Raw genomic sequence first — 17872 nt, 5'->3', positions numbered from 1 at the left:
AGCAGACTGAGTAACCCCTTGCTCAAGCCAGCGACCTTGGGTCCAAGCTGGTGAGCTTTGCTCAAACCAGATGAGCCCACACTCAAGCTGGCGACCTCGGGGTCTTGAACCTGGGTCCTCCACATCCCAGTTCGACGCTCTATCCACTGCGCCACTGCCTGGTCAGATACTGCTATGATTAGCTTTTAACCTGAAATGTTCTCTGATAGAAACGGACAAAGTACTCTCCCAGAACACAAAAACTGTTTATTATTATTTTTTTATTATTTTTTTTGCATTTTTCTGAAGCTGAAAACAGGGAGAGACAGTCAGACAGACTCCCGCATGCGCCCGACCGGGATCCACCTGGCACGCCCACCATGGGGCTAAGCTCTGCCCACCAGGGGGCGATGCTCTGCCCATCCTGGGCGTCGCCGTGTTGCGACCAGAGCCACTCTAGCGCCTGGGGCAGAGGCCAAGGAGCCATCCCCAGCGCCTGGGCCATCTTTGCTCCAATGGAGCCTTGGCTGCAGGAGGGGAAGAGAGAGACAGAGAGGAAGGCGCAGCAGAGGGATGGAGAAGCAAATGGGCGCTTCTCCTATGTGCCCTGGCCGGGAATCGAACCCGGGTCCTCCGCACGCTAGGCCGACGCTCTACCGCTGAGCCAACCGGCCAGGGCCACAAAAACTGTTTAAATGTAAGACATAGCAGTGATACTTTAGAGTGGATAGTGACTGCCATTTGCTGCTTAAATTTTGAATGAAGATAAGTTGCATTCCAACAGAAGAAGTTAAGAATACACCCATGACATGCCCTCCCCACCACTCCCACCCAGATTCCATCCCAGGACTTGGATCTTTCCCCAGATCTTTTGTTCCACTCCTTCCTTCCATTGATACCATCAGGAACAGTAGTAATAATTGCTGCCCTTAGCAGTGTACTGAGTCAGGGGTCTCTGGCATTTTAAAGGGAAAGGGGTGGGGGAGAGACTCCTGGTCTGAAGAGGTGATCAAAACTTAACAAGGTTTAGCTGGGGTGCTTCATTGACAATGAAGCTATGAAAAGAGCCTGGGACTTTGGGAGGGTGGCAGTGAAGATTTCTGTTTACATACAGGTAGAATGAGAGATTTTTAAAATAGGAAAACAGCTAGAAAAAAGGGAGAGGGTAGGAACAGATGCCTCTTTCTCCCATCATTTTTGATACTCCAAGGTCCCTTTTGCAAAGACCCATATTTGTGTAAGCTTACCTGGGCTAGGTAACCAAAAAAGGGAGTTAACTCCTATGACATCGTTTTCTTTGACTAAGCTGCTTAGTTGCTGGGTTTTGCCTCCTTCTCCAATAAAGGTCATTCATTTGCCACTTAGTCATTAACTTCTTGTGTGATTTCCCCTTTGGGTACTCTATGTTCTAGTCATTTCTGATAAAGCAGGCGGGGTGTTTTTTTGGAAAAATTTGTCTCTGGTTTCATTTCCTTTAAAATATAATTTTTTTTTGTTTCTGTCTTAGTTTGGAATAGTTTCTTTGTCAGCTGGGGATTGTTTCTTTGTAGACTTCACAATATAAATGGAATCTGCTGGGTTTGAGAGACCAGCAAAAAAGGATCAGCCCCTATCTTGTATTTTAGGCATAAGTTACTTTGATAAGAGGATTTTAAAAAAATTCCCTTTTAACCACAGAACACCGCCATTGGAAAGGATTCTGAAAGAAATGAAGAAAAGCATCAGAAATGAAGTCAGTAGGCTTACGGCCTGTTAACTGGATTGGAGTCCTATTACTGCAGTCTCTTGCAAGGACGTTCTACAGGATGTCTGCTGAGGTCATCCATCAGGTTGAAGAGGCACTTGATGAAGATGAGAAGGAGATGCTCCTTTTTTTGTGCCGGGATGTGGCTGAGGAGGCGACATCACTTAATATCAGGGACCTTTTGGATAATTTAAGGGAGAGAGGGAAGCTGTCTGACATGGACCTGGCTGAGCTCCTCTACAGAGTGAGGCGGTTTGACTTGCTCAAGCGGATCTTGAGGATGGACAAAATGGCGGTGGAGGCCTACCTGCGCAGTCACCCTCATCTTATTTCGGACTACAGGTAATCCTGAGGCTGGGAAGGAATGAGGTGATCTAGATTTCTGAGCAAGAGAAACCAGGATAGTAAGAAAAGCAGCCTCATGACTTTTCTCTGCTCACTGATCCAATTGCTGCATAATGTAACTTCATTCCTCTAAACTCTTTAAAAAAATTATTGAATATATGGGGGACAGGGGATGACATTGGTTAATCATTCCTTTAAACTGTTTGAATTCTTAGATCGTATTTGCTTAAAGTCATTGTGTAGTAGATCATAATAAAAGTGGAATGGATGAATGGTATGTGTTTGTCTGATGGATAGAGCAAGAGAAATAGGAATGATTAAGACCTACTAATTCTTGCCAGCCTCTGATTGTAAATCTCCGGTAGTCTTTGTTGGCTTGATTTTCTGTGATGTCAGACCTGGCCACTTTGCTACTGAGAAAGGAAATAACAGGCCTGAGAGTGATTTCCTAATCTTTGTAGAACTCTGTGATCCCTTCTAAATCACTGTTGGTTTTCCCCTTCCTGGGTTAGGCTTCTTTTCAGTGAGTTTCTGAGGTTACTGCTCTGGGCGGCTATGGGGAGCCCAGATTGAACATTTCTTCAGTTAACCACCTTTGGCCCCTTTGGTTCAGAGAGAAACATCTGCTGGAGTTCCCTTTAGTTAAGACAGCCTTTAAGTAGTTCCTTCCTTCTGTTCACACAATACTCTCTTGGAGGTTCTGGGGTGCCCAGAGGGGCTATTTCTGGGGAAATAAAGAGAATTTGTAATCTTAAATTAGTGGTTCCTTTTTCTCCAGACCACCAGCCTTTAATTATATCAATAATGTGTATAATTGGAGATAATGCATAATATTGAAAAACTATATTAAAGAGAGTTGAAAGCAGTGTGGGCCTGAAAAAATGAGACTTGAGGTCTGAAACCTGATTCAAGCCTCAGAATGGCCAGTTACAGGCCTCATAGGCCCAGCCGGCCACTAACATTGGTTGGGCTTTTCTTTGTCCTACGTGTAAAGCTAAGAATACTGTAATACCTAATTTCACAAGTTTGTTTCTGAGGATCCATTGTGATCATTTAGCATGTGAAGGATCGATTGTGATCATTTTAGCCTTTTAAAACTGTGAAGCTCTCTACAAATGTAATTGTTGTTGTTATTCTTGATCATCTTCCATCTCTCTAACCGTCATATAATATCAGAAATCTTAAAACTTTTTGGGAGGCACCAACTGGGTTTTTGTGACTTAAGTTAGGGGGAACCCTCTCCATTTCCTGTTTTCTGACTATGGTGAGTGGAAGTGGTTTCTCAGGGCCTCTGGGCAGAAAGGCCAGGCTGTGGGAGAGGAGTGTCTGATTCATTTATTCATCTGTTGAGTAGACTTTTTTGTGGGTTGACATATGCCAGGTATTTGGGAAGTGCTAGAGCAAAACAAACGAACACTCTTTCATCCTCAAGACTCTGAATGTCTTAATTGGGAAAACAGCCCTCCAAGCAGTAAAGTCAATTTTAAGGTGATACTGCTAACCAAGAGTAGTCCTGGGAGCCCTGATGAGATGTGGCAGTAGCTCTGACTGGAGCAAAGGTGACCGAGTCAGGTGGGGCTTTCTAGACTGAGACATCTGCAGTCACAGTCCCCAGGCTTTTTACCCTTTGCGTTCCAGATTCGGCAGGGATATCCCAGGTGTTACTTTGCTTTAGAATCTTGTGACTCACAGAGGGGCCCCCAGATCAGCATCAGCATCACCTGGGAGGTGGTGATCACCAGGGGTGACAAGTTCACTTTCAATTCTATTTCTGTCCTATTCGTAGTCATTCAGATTCTTTACTTATCTCTTCATAACTTCTTGGGAGCCTAGGGGATTCTTCAGGGAAGTTTAGGGAAGTTTTTATTCTCTGAGTTGATTTCAGAGCAGTTAGTTGGAAAGAGAGAAAACTGGGGAAAAGATAAGCTTCATTTTTAAGTTTCCTGGAGATCTTTTTCTGGGGTCTTATGGGGACACATTCAAATAGAGACAAGAACTAGTCTTTTAACCAGTTATTGGCATAGAGGAGGCATAGGCTCTTGTTATTCTCACTAGGACTGGTTTCTGAATTTACCAAAGAAACATGTCTGTTTTACAGAGTGCTGATCACTGAGATTGGTGAAAATCTGGATAAATCTGATATGTCCTCATTAATTTTCCTCATGAGGGATTATATGGGCCGAGGCAAGACAGCCAAGGATAAGGTGAGTTTTCTTTTTCTTGGTTCATATTCCCAAGAGCCTATCAGAAGTTGGAGAATACTCTCTACGTCAGTGGTCCCCAGCCCCCGGGCCGCGGACCGATACCAGTCCGTGGGCCATTTGGTACTGGTCCACAGAGAAAGAATAAATAACTTACATTATTTCCATTTTATTTATATTTAAGTCTGAATGATGTTTTATTTTTAAAAAATGACCAGATTCCCTCTGTTACATCCGTCTAAGACTCACTCTTGACGCTTGTCTTGTAAGTTCAACAATTATATTTTAAAATACCACAGTTTTTATGCCTGTCGCCTAATTTTATTTTATACATTTATTCGTCCCACCCTAGAGGTCGGTCCGTGAAAATATTTTCTGACATTAAACCGGTCCGTGGCCCAAAAAAGGTTGGGGACCACTGCTCTGCGTGAAGAGAGGAAAGCAGGCATTTGAGCAGGGAAGCCCAAGCTGGGGCCAAGAAGAAAGTGAAAGGACCCGGGGGAGGGGCTACAGGGAGGGGAAGAGGATAGGGGGTAAATGGTGATGGACAGAGACTTGACTTGGGGTGATGATTGTTGTAAAATTGTGCACCTAAAACCTGTATAATTTTGTTAACCCGTGTCACCCCAATAAATTCAATAAAAGAAAAAAAAAAGAAAGTGAGAAGAGTATGAGTTTTTTGTTTTGTTTTGTTTTGTTTGTATTTTTCCTAAGTTAGAAGCAGGGAGGTAGTCAGACTTCCGCATGTGTCCGACCAGGATCCACCCGGCACGCCCACCAGGGGGCGATGCTCTGCCGAGCCATTCTAGCACCTGAGGCAGAGGCCATGGAACTGCCTCGGTGCCCGGGCCAACTTTGCTCCAATGGAGGGGAAGAGAGAGACAGAGAGGAAGGAGAGGGGGAGGGGTGGAGAAGCAGATGGGCGCTTCTCCTGTGTGCCCTGGCTGGGAATCGAACCCGGGACTCCTGCATGCCAGGCCGACGCTCTACCACTGAGCCAACCAGCCAGGGCTGAGTTTTTTCTTTTTTTTTTTTTAACAATACTGTTATTAGTAAGAAAATTGGTTTATGAATTGAGAGAAAACAGGGTGATATCTTTTGGTATGGTCTTGGACATTCTTTTAATCTTTGTGTTTTATCCTTTAATTGTGTTAAATTCATAGGCCTGGCTTATACATCAGTTTTTCTCCCTGATTTGACAGATCACCTGGGAGAGTTAGGAAGTCTCATGTACTCATACTGAGTAGAAATAGGTGGGCAGTGCTAGTCCACTCTCATCTTGCTCTTCTACTTCATGTCTTTCTCCTCAGCTAGCTTACGGCCAGTGTGGAGTCACTAGGCTACTTATGGAACTAGGTCCTTGTGACCGCTATATCCAGGGAATGGCAAAGGTGTAGATTTGGGGTTGAAAATGAGGAGGGGTGAAGATCTCAGGGATGTTGTGATTTCTGGAAAAGTATCTGAATTCCAGCTGGCCCTATATGGTACTGCTGACCTAAGGACAGGCCAGGAAGAGCTCAAGTCTTTAGTATCATATATGACAGTATATCCATAAAGGACCTGCATCTGAGGACTGTGGGAAGTCATTGCTTGAGGATTTCCTCATGTTTTTCAATGACTGTAGTTTCAGGGTAACACTGTGTCTCCACCATCAAAAGCAAAATGAAAAAGAAGGTAAAGAAATTGAACTCCTTTTTTGTGTCCCTAATCAACTTATCTCCCAATGATTTATATAGATTTAATGATGTTTATTGTATTTAAAAATAAACATAGCATTTAAGTACCAAATGGTAAATAGAAAGGAAACAAAACCAAAAACAATGCCTTTTTGGAAATACAGTTCTTTCACAATCCCCATGGTTCAGGATAGACGGGTAGCAGAATGCCCTAACTTTAAAATTTTGCCGCCTCATATCTCTTGAGTCAGTGAGTTGGAATGTCTAGCATTGATTAAAATGTCATAGGACTTCAAAGCTGTGTCATTGGAATTTTTTTTAGTAAAATATTTTCCCAAACTACTTTCACTCTTCCTTTTTCAGGAAAGCCCTTAGAGTTTTTCAGTTTAACACCAGACTGACTTTTTGAAAGAGAATAAACTCAGGAGGATTTTACTGTATTGTCAAGTCTGCTCTCTCGCATATCCTTGATGACACAAAATGGCCCATGTGTTCATCCCTAACCTTGGCATAGGTTGGCCACCAGAAGACCTCTTTGCTGAGTAAAAATCAAGAGCGTAATTTGTACCTGGGCTTGGAAGGACTATCACATGGAGAAGGCTGGTTTAGGATCAATGGAGGTCTGAAGGCGTTCCACTTATTACCTTCTGGTGCTGTTATAAACCACAGCCTGAAGTTTGCATTTGGGTTTTTTTTTTTTTTTTGGGAGAGAGATGAGAAACATCAATCATCAGTTTTTTGTTGCGACACCTTAGTTGTTCATTGATTGCTTTCTCATATGTGCCTTGACCACGGGCCTTCAGCAGACTGAGTAACCCTTTGCTTGAGCTGGCGACCTTGGGGTCTCGAACCTGGGTCCTCCGCATCTCAGTCTGATGCTGTATCCCCCTGTGCCACCGCCTGGTCAGGCTGTATTTGGGTCTTAATAGCCCTACTGACATTTATTTCTTGTTGGTGGCTCTCTTAGAGCTTCTTGGATTTTGTGATGGAATTGGAGAAACTAAATCTGGTTGCTCCAGACCAGTTGGATTTATTAGAAAAATGCCTAAAGAACATCCACAGAATAGATCTGAAGACAAAAATCCAGAAATACAAGCAGTCTGGTAAGTAGAATTTTGGCTTCTCAGTGGCCTAAGGAAAGTACCCTGTGTGTGGTATGTTTGGTTGGTAAATATTCACTGTTGGATGGGTGAATGGAACAGAACCTGAACATTCCCAGTTCCCACCAAACTGTGATCAGAGATCACCCCATGACCATGACCAGACTGTGATCAGCTGACTTCATCACCCCATGACCATGACCAGAGAATCTTAGCCTTCTCCAACATGCTGCCAAGCAGTTCTTAACACGTCTGCTTTCAAGAAAGAGTTTGTACCACCATTTTCTGCACCAGGTGGACATGCTGCGGGCACTCAGGGTTTTTGAATTTATGCCAAGTCCTGCTGCCTTGCTCCGGTATTTGGCCTGACCACCATCCAACTGCGGGTGGTATCCTATCACTGGGGTTCCCTAGCTTCCCAGCATGTATCTGGTTTCACAAACTGTCTCATGAAAAAGGGTATCTTTTCTGCTGATAATCCCTTTCTCAAAAAAAGGACCAGAGTCACACTGGCCTTAGCTCACATGCCACCCATCCCCCATTGTCTGTTAGCCTCAGCGTGGGCTCTGTTAGAGGACTGTTGCCACCAGAGTCACAGCCTAAAGGGCATGTGATCTACAGAACCATTCCCCTCAGCCCCTAGTTCCTAAATGACTGATAAAGAATCAAGTACAGGAGTAGCATTTTTAAAAAGGCGAAAGATTTATACGATCTGAAGAGAAACCAGAGCATAGGAGTAGCATTTTTAGTCCATTCTTTGTAATGCGGCTGTTAGTCATCTGATCAGATATTTGAATTAAGTAACGTGGCTAGAAAGTTTAGGGTATTTTGAAAGATAATGATTGATCTTGGAATGAGTCATTGTTAAAAATTCATGTGATGATAATTAGTATAACTTGGTACGGTCTCTTCTGTTTACAGCTCAGGGAGCAGGACCAAGTTATGTAAATGGTCTTCAGACATCTGTTCGAAACTTGAGTCTTAAGGATCCTTCATATAGCTTTATGGTGAGTATGGAGAAATTGTATGAAATCTCAGCATAAAATAACTTCAGAAACTTAAAGTATAATATAAAATATAAAATAAATAAATAAAAATATAAAATAAATATAAATTTAGATATTTATATAAATAAATAAATAAAAGATAAAATAACTTTAATATCTGAAAAAACTATGATAGAAATGTGTTTTTTGTTCTTTTTTCTTTTTTTCTTTTTTTTTTTGTATTTTTCCAAAGCCAGAAACAGGAAGGCAGTCAGACAGACTCCCGCATGCACCCGACCAGGATCCACCCGGCATGCCCACGAGGGGGTGATGCTCTGCCCATCTGGGGCATCGCTCTGTTGTGACCAGAGCCACTCTAGCACCTGAGGCAGATGCCACAGAGCCATCTTCAGCGCCCGGGCCAACTCTGCTCCAATGGAGCCTTGGCTGCGGGAGGGGAAGAGAGAGACAGAGAGGAAGGAGAGGGGGAGGGGCGGAGAAGCAGATGGGCGCTTCTCCTGTGTGCCCTGACCGGGAATCGAACCCGGGACTCCTGCACACCAGGCCGACATGCAGGAGTGTTTTTATTTGGCCCTGGCTGGTTGGCTCAGTGGTAGAGCGTCTACCTAGTGTGTGGAAGTTCCAGGTTCGATTCCTGGTCAAGGTACACAAAAGAAGCAACCATCTGCTTCTTCATGCCTCCCCCTCCCCTCTCTCTCTCTCTCTCTTTCTCTTTCTCTCTCTCTCTCTCTTTGTCTTACTCTCACTCTCCCCCCTTCCCCCCACCCGCAACCATGACTCATTCCTGCAAGTTGGCCCTAGGCACTGAGTATGGCAACAATGGCCTCACCTCAGATGCTTAAATAGCTTGGTTGCGAAGCAGTGGAGCAATGGCCCCAGAAGGCCAGAGCAGCACCCCATAGGGGGCTTGCCAGGTGGATCCCGGCTGGGGAGCATGCAGGAGTCTGTCTCTTTGCCTCCCTTCCTCTCACTTAATAAAATAAATAAATAAAAATAAACATGTTTTAAAAATATGTGTAACTTCTTATGATTACAAAGCTATCATATGTTCATTGAAGTAATTTGGAAAATTCTGAAAAATATAAAAGAAGAATAGATTACCTCTATCCTACTACCCAAAGATAACCACTGTCATCTCATTACATTCCCTTTTAGTCTTTTTTCTGTGTCTGTTTACTTGTGTATTACACATACCATTGAATATGTTTTTCATTTGTTCCTTTGAAAATTTAGCTTTTTAAATAAAAATTGGGCAGAACATGCCATGGACAAAAAATTTAAAATGAAACTAAAAGACTTTTGAAAGTATGTTTGCTTCAAGAGACAGCTATAATTTACTATTTTCTTCTCACACCATCCAGAGATAGTCTATGCACATCATTTATTTTTTCTCTTGTACAAATGTTAGCATACTATGCTCATTGTCTTGATCTGACAATTCTTGGCAGCTATTCCATATGAATCCTATGAAACTGCCTCTCTTTAATCATTGTTGTAATGGTTGGATATAGTTCTACTTTCTGGATGTATAACAATATGGATAGCTTTTTCTAGTATGTGTATATAGATTATTTTGAATCTTTGTTACTATAAACAGTGCTTCAAAATAAAAACCTTTGAGTTTACCTTTCTGGGCATTTAGGTTTTTCTGAATTTATTTTAATGATTTTGGCAAAAATTGTTTTTGTTATTGAGAGATATTATTGATTTATGAACATAAATATCACATAGTCACTTCTGGTTTTTGTGTTAATAGATGGTGCAAGGTATTCTCAGAATTGTTCTCTGGTTAATTTTTTATCCTGAAAAGTTCATCTTAGTGTAATCTCAGCCTCATCCTCATGTAAAGACATGTGGAATTTGTAGTGAGGACTAAGACCACAGTGCAATTTCATGGGTAAATTGTAAACACTTTCATAAAAGTATGTGATTAAAACATTAACCACCCCTGTTATGTAAATAGTTTTATGAAGAACACGAGCTGTAAATGTACCACTAAGCAACAGAATTTCAAAGCTAAAATGGATGTCAAGGATTATACTGTCGAGCACCCTCATTGAACAAATAAGAAAACAGTTCTAAAGAACGTTAAGTGATGACCCGCCTCCTATTATCAACAGTCCCTGTGGTGTATTTAATAAACTACATAATAGACATGCCATTGCTTTGATGTATCTGTTATTTTTCAAGAAGCAATTATGTTTTCTTTTGTCTTAATCTCTGTGATACTAAATCATGAGACAAAACTGATTTAGGGTGCAGATATAGATTTTCTGAGCTTTCTCTGCTATTGTTTATCTAAAATGAATTATATTACTGCTCTTAGTTAAAAGCCTGCCATAGTTGTGGTATTATCTTTTAATTTTGTTAGTGGTAGTCATTATATTCGTTCTTTTGGAAGGTTTTATTTTATTTATTTGTTTATTTATTTTTATTAATTTTAGCAAGAGAGTAATGGTGAGAGAGAGAGAGAGAGAGAGAGAGAGGAACATCGGTCTGTTCCTGTATGTGACCTGACCAAGGATCAAACCAGCAACCTCTGTGCTTCAGAATGATGCTCTAACCAACTGAGCCATCCAGCCAGGGCTTTTTCTTAAAGCTCTTCTTCTTCTTCTTCTTCTTCTTCTTCTTCTTCTTCTTCTTCTTCTTCTTCTTCTTCTTCTTCTTCTTCTTCTTCTTTCTTCTTCTTCTTTCTTCTTCTTCTTTCTTCTTCTTTCTTCTTCTTTCTTCTTCTTCTTTCTTCTTCTTCTTTCTTCTTCTTCTTTCTTCTTCTTCTTCTTCTTCTTCTTCTTCTTCTTCTTCTTCTTCTTCTTCTTCTTCTTCTTCTTCTTTCTTCTTCTTCTTCTTCTTCTTTCCTCCTCCTCCTCCTCCTCCTCCTCCTCATTGTCTTCTTCCTTTTTAAAAAAATTTTTGTATTGATTTTAGCGATTATTTTTTTAAAAAACATCGAAAAATGAATCCATGTTTGCATATATTCTTTTCTCTAACTTTCAAGCAGTGGGCATAGTGGGCACCCTCAGAGCTTCTCAGCACTTCTCACAAGGATGCAAGATGGTTGAGTTGCCCGTTAAGCCTTTGAAATATAGCCTATTGAGAACTCACATGCTCTGTGTGTAAACTTCTCCTTAAATTTGCTATATCAATCTGTGACTCTGATCATCTATGCATTTAGTAAGCAGGCACTGTAGACTATTAATTCAGTGAATTTCTCACAAGACTTAGGAGCTGAATATCTTGATATTAACTCATACAGGGCTGCAAAAGTGCTTTAAAAGTTACAGGGGCATTAAATGACACACAATACCAGCATACAGTGTGTCCATAAAGTCATGGTGCACTTTTGACCGGTCACAGGAAAGCAACAAAAGACAATAGAAGTGTGAAATCTGCACCAAATAAAAGGAAAACCCTCCCAGTTTCTGTAGGATGATGTGGCATCATGTGTGCATGCGCAGATAATGATGTAACACTGTGTCGATAAATTAAAGAAAAACATGTGGAGCAGCCCACAGCCATGTCAGTCGAGATGTGGATGGTACAGAGGAAAGTTCAGTGTGTTCTGTGGCTCGCTAAATTCGAATCCGTGACCAAAGTGCACCGTGAATATCGGCGCGTTTATAACGAAGCATCACCACATAGGGATGACATTACTCGGTGGGATAAGCAGTTGAAGGAAACCGGCAGTTTGGTGGAGAAACCTGGTTCTGGTAGGCCATCAGTCAGTGATGAGTCTATAGAGGCTATATGGGATAGCTACCTAAGGAACCCTAAAAAATCTGTGTGTGAGCCCACATCAAACTGCACTGAATAGGTATGAAACTGGGAGAATTTTCCTTTTGTTTGGTGCAGATTTCACATTTCTATCGTCTTTTGTTGCTTTCCCGTGACTGGTCAAAAGTGCACTATGACTTTACAGACACACTGTATTATAGAATAAAAAAGCTATATGACTGCACTATAACGCTTTTTACTTTATTTCATTTTATTATTATTTTGCTTTATAATGCTTTTACAACTTACCTTCAATTCAATGTTATATATCTTTAATAGTATGTGAAAGTAAATGCATATCCACGTGGGACCTGAACTTTAATCTAATATCATCAACCTATGGCCAAGTCACTGGTTATTAAGGATAAAAGCAAGTTACATGTTTTTCTTTAATTTAGCGACACAGACTTAGCTAAAGACTCAGATAAATGAACAGTCTACTTCTCTCTTTTGGCTAGGATAGCTTCAGAAGAGAACTTGACAGCTAAGCATATCAGATGGTTGACAGTATATGATAATGTGTACCTTACACAGGACCTGTCATCTGAGAAGAGAAAGGGTTAGTTCAATCTTTCATTCTCCTATGAATCCCACTATAGCCCTTAGAAGTGGTAGCCATTATCAATAATCAAGCCCACATGTGGCTCTTGTATAGCTGGCAATTATAGAAGAATAACTGGACATGTATTAAGCACATCCATGTGCGAGGCACTGTCCTGAGTGCTTTGTATACATTTAACCTTCACAAAAAATGTGTAAGGTCGGTACTATTATTGTCCTCATTTTGAGGATAAAGCAACAGACATATTGAGATTAAATAACTTGCTTGAGTTTACACAGCTAGTAAGTGGAAGAACTGAGATTTATAGCCAGGTCTGTTTGGCTATAAATTTGCCTTTCCAACAGCTTGTTCTGTCTTGGAGCTTTTTATAGCATCATTGTGGCAGCCATCATTGTGTGACAGCTGTATGCTGTCTGTGTGCATCCAGAAACTGAAACATTAACTCTACTATGCCATAACATCTGACTTTATTGAGCTATTTTGAAACATTCTAATAGGCTAGTTTAGCATATTTACACATTAATTGTATTTCCACTTCTTCATAAGAAGAGTTGCCTTATTCTTTGGCTACAAAGATATAGAATTCATGGAGTTAATGGCTCTTGCTATTCTTCTTTAGATAATCTAACTGAGAATGTGATATTTTTATTTTTTCCTGGGTCAGGTTCTATGGAGAAATAATGTAACTCTGTAAAATGGGTGTGACCTTTTTCTTTATATTTGAAGTTTCAGAATGGGAGAAGTAAAGAACAAAGACTCACAGTGAAACAACCTGACATTCAAAGTAAGATCAACTTTTCTTTACATTCATTCTTTATAAATGTTTGATAATTCCAGTACAAAATGTTTTATTTTTTAGAGTTGGCCATTTTTTAAATCTATATATTCTGATTAAAGCTCTCACAATAATAAGCAGTTAAACTCTTAAAATGTATTCATTGGCATTTCTAGTTATTTATTCAATTCACTTATTTGAATTTAAACACTCTATCAGCTTCATCATCTTGGCTACATATATATTTTTTTAACTTTTAAAATTTATATTATTGATTTTAGAGAGAGAGAAAAGAAGAGAGAGAGAGAGAGAAACATTAACTTGTTCCACTTATTTATATATTCATTGCTTTATTCTTGTATGTTCCTGACTGAGGATCAAACCCGCAACCTTGGTGTATCTGGACAATGCTCCAACCAGCTGAGCACCTGGCCAGGGCAACTGGTTATATATTTTTTAAGAAATGTGACATTTCTACTTGAAATGGAGCAATAACCAGGCCGTGTTAAACATTAATCTATCCATGATAATCATGTTAAACCAAATATCTAGCAGCAGGAAAAAGAAAGGTTACTAAGATCTTGTTTTACAATCCATTTAATAAACTTAAATACTCTATAGATGACATCTCCTTCCCCCCCAAAAAACAAACAAACAAACAAAAAACTAGTCATTTTAACCTGCATGACCTTTCCCGTCTCTTAAAACATCAGCACTCGGTCTCATCTGTTTTAAAAAGTGTGTTTCTTTTGCTTGTCTGGAGTGCTCCGTGAAGTGAGGGCTGAGACTCAGTCACACTGCAGTGGAGGTGAAGTGAGGGCTGAGACTCAGTCACACTGCAGTGGAGGTGAAGTGAGGGCTGAGACTCAGTCACACTGCAGTGGAGATGGTTGTGCTTCAGAACTCCTGGAGGCAGGCAGGGATTGATAGGCCGGGGCGGAGGGCTCGGTCTTATCTGAGGAGCATGGACTTTGTCCTGTGTGCCCTGGATATGGCGAACATTGTTGTAGGGCAGTGGACTGATGGCTGCCATCATTGTGTGACAGCTGTATGCTGTCTGTGTGCATCCGGAAACTGAAAAGCATTTTGCCCAGATTATCCAGATGATGAAGCTCATGCCTGTCATTTTCTAACTAAAATTCTACTCTCCAGGAAAGCTACTGAGAAGCAAATTAATTCCTGAAGTGACAGCATTTCTTAAAACACCGGTGAGGTGGTTAGAATTAGCATTCTGAAAGCTGTTTAAAGGGAAATAGGAGACCAGGTAGATTTGGATAGGAATTAAAATCAATCCATGTTCTTTCTATTGTGCTCCCTAATGGCAGGTTTATCCTTGATTGGGATTATATGAGTGAGACTCTCCACATCCCTGATAATCCTTAGGAGAGCTAGTTACCTGCTTTTACCGGGACATGGTTTGTTTGCTAAGAAAAGAAGAAAGCATTCTGATAATTTGGCCTTAATCTAATAGAAGTTTTAAATAATCAAACTAAATATTCATATTAATTTGGATTTCTAAATAGATTTCATCTGAATGATGATGATATAATATAACTATAATTTATTAAGCTTGTATTAAGTGCCTTAAACTGAGTAAGCATATTACATAGATAATTTTTTAAAATTAATTTTAATGGGGTGACATTGATAAATCAGGGTGCATATGTTCAGAGAAAACATCTTCAGGTTATTTATTTTATTATTATTTTTTTTTCTGAAGCTAGAAACCAGGAGAGACAGTCAGACAGACTCCCGCATGCGCCCGACCGGGATCCACCCGGTACGCCCACCAGGGGGCGATGCTCTGCCCCTCCGGGGCGTTGCTCTGTCGCGACCAGAGCCACTCTAGCGCCTGGGGCAGAGGCCAAGGAGCTATCCCCAGTGCCCGGCCATCCTTGCTCCAATGGAGCCTCGGCTGCGGGAGGGGAAGAGAGAGATAGAGAGGAAGGAGAGGGGGAGGAGTGGAGAAGCAGATGGGCGCCTCTCCTGTGTGCCCTGGCCGGGAATCAAACCCAGGACTTCTACACACCAGGCCGACTCTACCACTGAGCCAACCGGCCAGGGCCTCTTCAGGTTATTTTGACATTTGATTATGCTGCATTTCCATCACCCAAAGTCCAATTGTCTTCTGTCACCTTCTAACTGGTTTTTTTTGTGCCCCTCCCCTCCCCCAACCCCCTCCCTCTCCTCCTCCCCATAACCCCCACACTCTTGTCCATGTCTCTGAGTCTCATTTTTATGTCCCACCTACATAGATAATTTTGTGATGCTTTTATTCTGAAATCCATGATTGCTAAAATAAAAAAAGATAAAGTGAAATTTCCTTTTAATTCCAAGTATCAGATATAACTTCTATTAATGTTTAATTTATATACCTTTTACCCTTTTATTTTTTAACATACAGACATGTAAATATATGCACACAAATACATATTTTCAAGTACATTGTATCAATATTATATTACTTAGTAATCAAATTTTCACTTAATATATCCTTTGTATCTTTTTATGTCAAATATCTAAAGATTTCTCTTATCTTCTTAAAGATTGCATAATAGTCTATAATACTTACCATAATTTATTTACACTGTTTCATGTTAGTAGACTTTTAGTTTCTTTCAAGTTTAAGGCATTGTAAAGAGTCATTCATTCAGTAGATGTCCTTGACATTTTTTAACAATTGCTTTGTTATTCCCCTAAGATAAACTTCCAGAAGCAGAATGTTGTTTTAAAAGGTGTTGGTAGTTGTTTTTTAAAAACATTGTTTCAACTTCTAGTGGTAGTCAACCTGGTCCCTACCGCCCACTAGTGGGCATTCCAGCTTTCATGGTGGGCGGTAGCGAAGCAACTAAAGTATAAATAAAAAGATTTAACTATAAGTTGTTTTATAAAGATTTATTCTGCCAAACTTAGCGAAAATCCGACATAAAGTACTTGGTAATTATTATTATATGCTTTAACTTGCTATAACTCTGCTTTATAAATTTTATAAAGTAGAGTTACTTCCCTACTTTATAAATCACCATTACTGTGGAACCGGTGGGCGGTTAGAAAATTTTACTACTAACAGAGATACATGAGTGGGCGGTAGGTATAAAAAGGTTGACTACCCCTGTTCTATAGCATTGGTATTTGAAAGTGTTCATTTCCTCAAAACCTTGTCAATACTGGTATTTTCTTTGCCTGTCTTTATACATTATTTCTCATTTTTGCAACATTATTATAAAATAGGTATTGGTTTGTTCCTCTTTGAGATTTAAAAAAACCTCTGAGACTTCAGGTAGAAACTTGCCCAAGATAACAGAGCCTGTCAGTGATGGTGCTAGTGTTTGAGCCAAACCCTTACGGCTCTAAAACTGGTAGTTTCTCTACCTCCCTGAGCTAGTAAAATCTTTAAAAAAATTTTTTTTGTTTGTTTTTGCATTTTTCTGAAGCTGGAAACAGGGAGGCAGTCCGACAGACTCCCACATGTGCTCAACCGGGATCCACCTGGCATGCCCACCAGGGGGCGATGCTCTGCCCATTTGATGCATCGCTCTGTTGCGACCAGAGCCAGTCTAGCACCTGAGGCAGATGCCACAGAGCCATCTTCAGCGCCCGGGCCAACTCTGCTCCAATGGAGCCTTGGCTGCAGGAGGGGAAGAGAGAGACAGAGAGGAAGGAGAAGGGGAGGGGTGGAGAAGCAAATGGGCGCATCTCCTGTGTGCCTTGGCCTGGAATCGAACCCTGGACTTCCACATGCCAGGCTGATGCTCTACCACTGAGCCAACTGGCCAGGGCCAAGTCTTTTTTTTTTTAATCTAAAAAAATGTGCTATAGGCTTATTTATATTTGCTAAGCTCACTGTCCCTTATCTTGCCATCGACATTTTCTTTCATAATCTCCCAGTATCACCAGACTAAGAAAATATGGCTGTCTGTTCAGTCTCTAAGGCTGTTTGTTGCCTTGAGTGTTGTCTACAGTTTTAGTACATGAAGTATAGCTATTGATGTTGTTTGTGGTAAAGTTACTAGATTCTCTCTATCAGGTTAAAAACTCCCCAGTCACCTGGCCCTCATCTACAGAAGGGCAAGGGAGAGCCTTCTTTCCCTTGCTACTTACGCAGTTTTTTTACATAACCCCTGTTTAGCACGGAGATTTGAATTTCCTTATCAGTTAGGTTTTTCAGTTCAAGGTTGGAACCTTGGGGCTGAGTATAGCTGAGGAAAGACGAGATAGTAGAGGAATAAAGTAGAGGGAGAGATAGTTGTGATATGAAGAAATCATCCAGCGGAGAAGTGGGCTTAGTAAATAATTTCTTTCTCATCCTTCAGGGGAACCAGTGAAGACATCCATTCAAGAATCAGGAGCATTTTTGCCTCGGGTACAGAATACATTATCTGATTTGGTATTGTACTGTATGCACAGTATCTGTGGAAAACACTGGTTTCTTCAAAAATATCTGTCTACTAGGAAATTTTTGTGACAATAGAAATTTGAGAGTGTCAGTCTCCTGAGTACTCTTCTGAGGAGGAATCTTAGAAGTAGCAAAGAGAAAGATGTTAAGGTGGATTGCATTAGTGAGCTTTGGAATACATAAAAATAAGTGGTATTTTTTTGTGGTTTTTTTATTTTGTTTGTTTGTTATTTGTTTTTGGTGAGAGAGTAAGAAACAGAGAGAGGGATAGACAAGGACAGACAGGAAGGGAGAGAGATGAGAAACATCAATTCTT

At 40.7% G+C, this 17872-nt stretch overlaps 1 protein-coding gene across 8 annotated transcripts in view; it reads left to right on the top strand.

Annotated features, from left to right (window-relative positions):
- Positions 1-17872, top strand: part of CFLAR (CASP8 and FADD like apoptosis regulator) — a 50537-nt gene that overhangs the window by 16052 nt on the left and 16613 nt on the right. For 7 of the 8 annotated variants that reach the window (XM_066280332.1, XM_066280337.1, XM_066280330.1 and 4 more), the window contains exons 2-7: positions 1657-2065; positions 4167-4272; positions 6913-7048; positions 7967-8052; positions 13112-13169; positions 17474-17523. In XM_066280332.1, the coding sequence (XP_066136429.1) occupies positions 1707-2065; positions 4167-4272; positions 6913-7048; positions 7967-8052; positions 13112-13169; positions 17474-17523 (795 nt within the window). In that variant the 5' untranslated portion in view covers positions 1657-1706. Of the gene's footprint in view, positions 1-1656; positions 2066-4166; positions 4273-6912; positions 7049-7966; positions 8053-13105; positions 13170-17473; positions 17524-17872 lie in introns of those variants that run through there. The other variant, XM_066280338.1, reaches the window with a different exon arrangement.

This window comes from Saccopteryx bilineata, chromosome 5 (assembly GCF_036850765.1).
Source record: "Saccopteryx bilineata isolate mSacBil1 chromosome 5, mSacBil1_pri_phased_curated, whole genome shotgun sequence".
NCBI classification, from domain to species: Eukaryota; Metazoa; Chordata; class Mammalia; order Chiroptera; family Emballonuridae; genus Saccopteryx; species Saccopteryx bilineata.
This window is presented reverse-complemented; position numbering and strand designations above follow the sequence as displayed.